Source organism: Cibotium barometz, chromosome 12 (assembly GCF_041138505.1).
Source record: "Cibotium barometz isolate CiBa-2024 chromosome 12, ASM4113850v1, whole genome shotgun sequence".
In the NCBI taxonomy this organism is placed as follows: domain Eukaryota; kingdom Viridiplantae; phylum Streptophyta; class Polypodiopsida; order Cyatheales; family Cibotiaceae; genus Cibotium; species Cibotium barometz.
In genome coordinates, this window is record NC_141057.1 from 40,441,030 (window position 1) to 40,447,773 (window position 6,744).

The following is a 6,744-nucleotide window of genomic DNA, read 5'->3' on the forward strand; positions in this document are numbered from 1 at the left end:
AATCCTTAAATGACAATTCCTAGGAGCTAAGATCGGCTCTGATACCAATTGTAAGGTTCCTCCCTTCTAAAATGGGAGAAACACTTAAGATAGTCTGCTAAGTCTTATCTTGGGAAAAATTTCCTATTCATCGACACCTTGACCCTGTAGAGATTCAAGGATACGATTCATAGGTGTGACCTAGCTCTATCTCACAGGGGGAGCGTGATTTTCTAAACATCAAATCACCCATAGGGCAATTGATCATAAATTGGGCAACTACTAGACTTGATTTCTAGAGACAACGCTTTTTTCCTCATCTTATGCAAGGCACAGCCGCTGGCCTAGTCTTCTAGAATAGAGTTGCCCAGGAACCTAACTATCTAACGTAGGGCTTTTACTTAATCTGTTGAAAAGCTACCCGACTAATCGGGTCCACCCATCCGTAGGATGGTGCCGTCAGGGCATTCCATCCTCCCACTTTCCACCCCACTCACGCATCAATTTGTTTTCTAATTAATCCTACCACACTGTTTGACATAAATAAATATATTCCTTGATTAAGGCCCTTTTTCACAAGGTTCGTTAAAACAGCCTTCTTACACAATACAATCATACCAAAGACAAGATGTAATTATATAAAAAGTTTATACATGAACCAATTTCATACAAGCCAAACCGACTCTCTTATTCTTATTCTGCCGATGATCTAGAATTCGGCCTTCCAGCCTCTACATGCTAGCCTCTACATGATGGGCAGAACCCTACGGGACCATACACCTCATCGTCGGCCGCTGCGAGGACTCAAGCCGGCCTGTCGCCCTCTCAGGCTCCATCGCTCGATCCTCCCGCCCCTCATATCACACTAGGGTGGGCTTATTTACCGCACTAGCCTGGGCCCTCAGAACTAGGCAGCCTCATAATCTCTCGTCTCAATCGGCGATCCTTATTCTCCCAAAGGTATGAGGGATACCTTGGGCCATTCGCGGGCTTTGCTAACGACGCCGCCCGGCTACACAAGCACGGAACGGAGTTAGCGTTGAAGCAAAAAAAAAAATCTTGAATTCTAAAGATAACGACTTCAATGTAATTTACTAAATATAGCATTCACAATTCATGAAGATAACAATTTCAACGCAATTTATCGAATACAACATCACATAATTCGTAACTTCATATAATTTTTATGTCGTCATTTTAAAAGGAAAAGACACCATTCATTAACACTAATTTAAGAAAAATCTCTTCTTTTGAAAATTAACCAAGCTAACCTGGCCACCGTTTCCTTGAGGGGCTTGAAAAGGGAGGACTGGAGCCGCATTGGGCGCATCTTCCCCCATCTCGTTGTTACGTGCTCCTCTTGAGGCAATATTTTGTCGTCTCCGTGATGAGGCCATCTTAGGCGTCGCCTTGTAGAGCTCGCTGCTGCTGCGATCGAAACGCTTCAGTCGGATCTGAATTCTGAGCTCGTTTGCTCACCGTATGAGCAAAAGAATATGGCGCACGAACCCTTTCTTAAGGCAAAAAAACCCTTATTAAAGTCTACGCAAATGGGGGGGGGGAATTGTGAGATGTCCTTAAGGGCAAAAACGTGGAGAGGGCTGGGAGGGGCTGCTGGAAGTCTCTTCACACCCGGGGGGGGGAGGGGGAAGAGTTAAGGACACTGCCTCTAAGGAAGAGGGGGATGGAGGAATTTTAGCTTATCTGAAAAGAGCCAAATGAGGGGGTGTGAGAGGGGTGGTTGCAAGGGGCGGTTGTACTGTAGCAAGTACGCTACACAGGGACGGACGACGGTACAACAGGGCATACGCTACACAAAAATGCGTGCCGTCTGTGGAGCACCCCGGGGGTTTATATAGCTGAGGGGTGAGGGTACGGGCGTTGCGCAAAGCATGGACGAAAGGATAGTGTACCTTTAAAGGCTATGGACCAGTCAGTGGCCTGCATGGGTCTAGGGGAAAGGTACGGTGTCGGTTGTCCGGGAAAGGAGTGGTACGCATGTATCTTATCTGGTCTGGGGCAGCATGTAGGGGTATGCGTGGACCATACAGTGGGCGGTCGTCCTTTGGTTCTTGGGCGGCCATTGTACGGGCATCCTAGTAAGTGTGTACGGACCAAATTTTGGAGCGGGGTACCCAAATTTGGGGCACCCGCCTTGATTTGCGTGCCAGACTGCCCCGGGGGACGAATTTTTTTTTTTGTCCGGTCGTAGGGGTTCAGACCGTTCGTCAATCGGACGCCCGATCGTGGATTTATTAAGGTTTAAAGGTCACTGATTTTTAACTAAAATGATTGAAATTAGCGTATAGGCTTGATCCGGTGTCCGTTTTGGATGCTGTAAAATCCTATAGTAGGGTAAAATCACGCGCAGATTCTAAATTTGGACTCAAAATTTGAAGATTCTAAGTAAAAATGACTCAAATGATAAAATCATTGATTTTTATACCATAAAAACTCATAATTGCATGGACATTTCTTTATTAGTGAAGATGGGTATGTTACAATTTGACACTAGGAACCTGTGGGGATCAAAAGATGATGTATTTCCAACTTACCATCTTTAGTTATCCATCTTAGTCAATGTGTTGAACATGCAATGTGAATACATTTGTAATGGCTCTTGTAATCTTGCATAAACTTTGATCATTTGTTGCCTTCAACATCTTGGACACAAGGTAGCTGGTCAGATTCTGACCCAATTTGGTGATGGTATGGATGAATCCTTTAACCACTATTTATGAAAATTGTTATTTTAGGTAGCTGGTCAGATTCTGACCCAATTTGGTGATGGTATGGATGAATCCTTTAACCACTATTTAACTTGGCAACTAAACCTTGCTATTTTTAGGTAATGAGTGCATTGATCCAAAAATGAGTGACCTTTGTTGACCTTGTGGGTTACCATCATTCATTTTCCATCCTTCTTAAATGCATTGCTTGTTCAACATCTTGTTCAAGCAATACTAATTTCGAAAGTTAAGATATATTCGAATAATGGAAAGCACTATGAGAGAAAAAAAGTATCATCAACTGGTGAAAAAACACCATGTGTAGAAAATGAAAATTTGAAGGTATTTACAACTAAAACCTTTCAGATTCTACCTGTCTTGAGACCTTTGAATGCATTTCTAAAAATTGTAAAAGGTGGAAGTACACTAAAACCATGTTTTTTCGAACACTTGAGGAAAGGAGGTTACTCGTGCTTATTGCAAGGGCTAGTTGAGTTTGGACAATAGTTGAACCCAGGCCCATAAATTACTCTTTAAACCTTAAACGGATCCTTATCACTACGGGTCAAAAAAAAAACAATGTTGGTTACAACACACACCCACCATCTGGCAAGTTACAAGAACATCTCCACGTGATTTGAACCCACAACCTTGGGAAATAACACAATCGCTCTATTATCCCCACTGAACTATTGCCGTGTTGACAGATTGGATGAATTTTTCCTTTCCCTACAATTTAGAGAAGGATTTTTCACAATTTACATACTCCAAGCTTTAAAAAAACTCATCATTTATTTATTTGTTTGTTTATTTTTAATTTAAGGAGGAGAGGTGAAAACCCTACCCTTAGTAAGTTCACCAAAACCCTATACCCTACAAAGCTACCTTCAGCAGGCTTTGCCTTCTTCAGTGGAAGCTTGAAGCTGCTTCGCTGTTACATTTGCCTTAGCTTCGCAATGGCCTCTGCAGACAAGAAGAAGAAGAGAAAAAGCAAGGAAGAGGAAGAGGAGATGGAAGGGCAGGGTCACACGTACAATCCTCTCTCGGCGCTGGGAGACGAGCAGGCCGCCACAGACTACCTCATTAAGCCGCAGTCCTTCACGCCATCGCTGGACACCTCCAAGTGGCCTCTCCTGCTGAAGAACTACGACAAGCTCAACGTCCGCACAGGCCACTACACCCCTATCCCGACGGGACACTCCCCCTTGAAGCGCCCCATCTTCGACTACATCAGGTATGGGGTCATTAATCTCGATAAGCCTGCTAATCCTTCTTCCCATGAAGTGGTTGCTTGGATTAAGAGAATCTTAAGAGTGGATAAGACTGGGCACAGTGGAACCCTAGACCCCAAGGTTACGGGATCCCTTATTGTCTGTGTAGACAGAGCCACCAGACTGGTCAAGGCTCAGCAAGGGGCTGGTAAAGAGTATGTATGTGTGGCTAGACTGCATTCTAAAGTGGACGATGTGGCCAAAGTGGCTAGGGCGATAGAAACCCTAACTGGAGCCCTGTTTCAGAGACCCCCCCTCATATCTGCTGTCAAAAGGCAGCTCAGAATCAGGACCATTTATGAAAGCAAGCTTCTTGAGTATGATGTAAATCGACACCTTGTTGTTTTCTGGGTCTCATGTGAAGCTGGGACTTACATCAGAACTCTATGTGTGCATCTTGGCCTCTTGCTTGGAGTGGGAGGTCACATGCAAGAGCTTCGAAGAGTCCGGTCCGGCATCTTGGGTGAAAAAGATAACCTTGTTTCCATGCATGATGTGCTGGATGCACAGTGGGTTTATGACAACCATAAGGATGAAGCCTACCTTAGACGTGTCATCATGCCATTGGAAGTCCTGCTTACCAGCTACAAACGCCTTGTGGTAAAGGACTCTGCAGTGAATGCCCTATGCTATGGGGCAAAGCTCATGATTCCAGGGCTTTTGAGGTTCGAGAATGCAGTAGAGGTTGGGGAAGAAGTTGTTTTGATGACTACCAAGGGTGAGGCCATTGCTCTTGGGGTTGCACAGATGACGACAGCTGTTATGGCGACTTGTGACCATGGGGTTGTTGCAAAGGTGAAAAGGGTGGTGATGGAAAGGGATACTTATCCAAGGAAGTGGGGTCTTGGACCAAGGGCCGCGATGAAGAAGAAGCTGATAGCTGAAGGACTGCTTGATAAACATGGGAAGCCCAATGAGAAGACACCAAAAGAATGGCTTCGGAATATAATAGAGATGGAGCCAATGTTGGCCGGGGAGGATTCAGAAATAGCAAAGCTTGCAGCTACCCCATTTACTCCAGTAGCAGCTGCTGCGGTGGTGAAAGAGGTTGAGAAAACAGTCTCCGTGAAGGAGGAGCTGGTGGCACTGGAGACTCCACAGTCTGAAGGTAAGAAGAAAAAGAAGAAAAAGAAAGACAAGGCAGAGGAAGACGGTGAGCATGATGGCGAGCATGAGAAGAAGCGGAAAGATGAAGTGCGCAGCCCAATGCAGCTGAGCCCTGATCTTGTTCACCACAAGAAGAAGGTTAAGCAGGAGACCCTGGAAGCTGAAGAAGCGTCTCAGTTCGAAAGCAGTGAGAAAAAGAAGAAGAAAAAGAAGCACAGACAGCCTGAAGACTCTGAGGAAGACGAGGTTAAGAAGGGAATGAAGAATGAGGAGGGAGAAGAGAGGGAGTTGGAGAAGAGTGACAAGAAGAAGAAGAAGAAGAAGCACAAGGAGGATGATGATGAAGGGGCTACTGCGGGTGGTGGTGATGATGAACCAAAGTCTTCTGAGAAGAAGAAGAAGAAGAAAAAGCATAAGGATGCAGACATTGAAGAGGAGGTGCAGGAAGAGAAGGAAGCCACCAGTGAGAAGAAGAAAAAGAAGAAGAAGGAGGATGTTGATTGAGGTGTTTCCTTCTAGATTGTGGGAAAATCCTCATCAGCCCTTTTTGGGAAGTTGCTTTCTCACTAAATAACTGCAATGCCATGTAATGTGGTAGTTCTGAACTCACCGCTTTGCTTTGAATATCAATGGTATCAGGTCTTTTACAGTGAGGGTCTTGGTCTGTATACCAGCCCTATCTGCTTTTAGTAGTGAAGCTGGAGAATTAGTTCTTTTTTTAATAGTTTGTGGCTACTGGTTTGGGCTCAAAGATTTAGCATGTGCGCAGATGCCTTTAAGCTTTCTAAGTTTTTCTTGTGGTCTCTGTGTATAAACCAGGTTTGTAAAGCCCTTCTTGTGTGTGGGATAGCCTTGGGTTGAAGTTTTACAGTTTGGATATTTATGGTTTGTGTTGCAGTGGTGTATGATTAGTAATCTCAAATCTCACACTAGGTAGAGGTATTTTTTCAAGAGTTGCTGATGACATGCACACAAAGTAGGAAGTGCAAGTAGTAGTTTTGCATTATCAAAAGTGCAGGCTTAGCAGTGTAGCAGGAGGTATGCAATTATACTTCAAGGGTGTTTTTTTGTTCAAGAGGATGCCGGTGTTAAGTAGCACTAGTAAAACATTCATGTATGGAGCACGTTGCATCCTAGCAAGTGGTATGAAAGAAAATGCTTAAGCATGTGGGTAAAAGATTCAGCTAATGTCCATTGATATACTTTATTTGTAGACACTAGCATGTGGGTAAAGGAGTCTGCTAATGTCCATTGATATACTTTATTTGTAGACACTAGCTTGTTGGTATATCTTGGTATTTACATGGACCCTTACTAAAAAATTCACTAACTAGAATGCGTAGGCAAGTGTGCCTATGGTTTCTTGTTTGCTATGTAGAAATGGGCATGACTTGTTTACTACTTCAACTCACGGTTGTTTTGAACGAACCACTGCATTGATGCGATCCTAAGCATGTGGTTTACTACTTGTTGGATGGTTCATTCTCACGGTTTTGATCGAACCAAGGTGATGCAGTAGCGTGCTCAGTGGTGGCATTGATGCTGGCCTAAGCATGAAGAGTACTCTAATGGGTCAACGATTCATTCTCAATGTTGCTATAAAAAAGATACACTATCTGGTCAATACAATGGAAAGCAAAGCATGCACACAATACTAC

At 44.1% G+C, this 6,744-nt stretch overlaps 1 protein-coding gene across 1 annotated transcript; it reads left to right on the forward strand.

The window, feature by feature from the left end:
* Nucleotides 1-3,537: 3,537 nt before the first annotated feature.
* Nucleotides 3,538-5,966, forward strand: NAP57 (NAP57 homolog). Its single transcript, XM_086806467.1, has one exon. It carries the CDS (start codon nt 3,665-3,667, stop codon nt 5,588-5,590), a length of 1,926 nt encoding a protein of 641 aa, XP_086662593.1. The 5' UTR covers nt 3,538-3,664; the 3' UTR covers nt 5,591-5,966.
* The last annotated feature ends 778 nt before the right edge of the window (nt 5,967-6,744 follow it).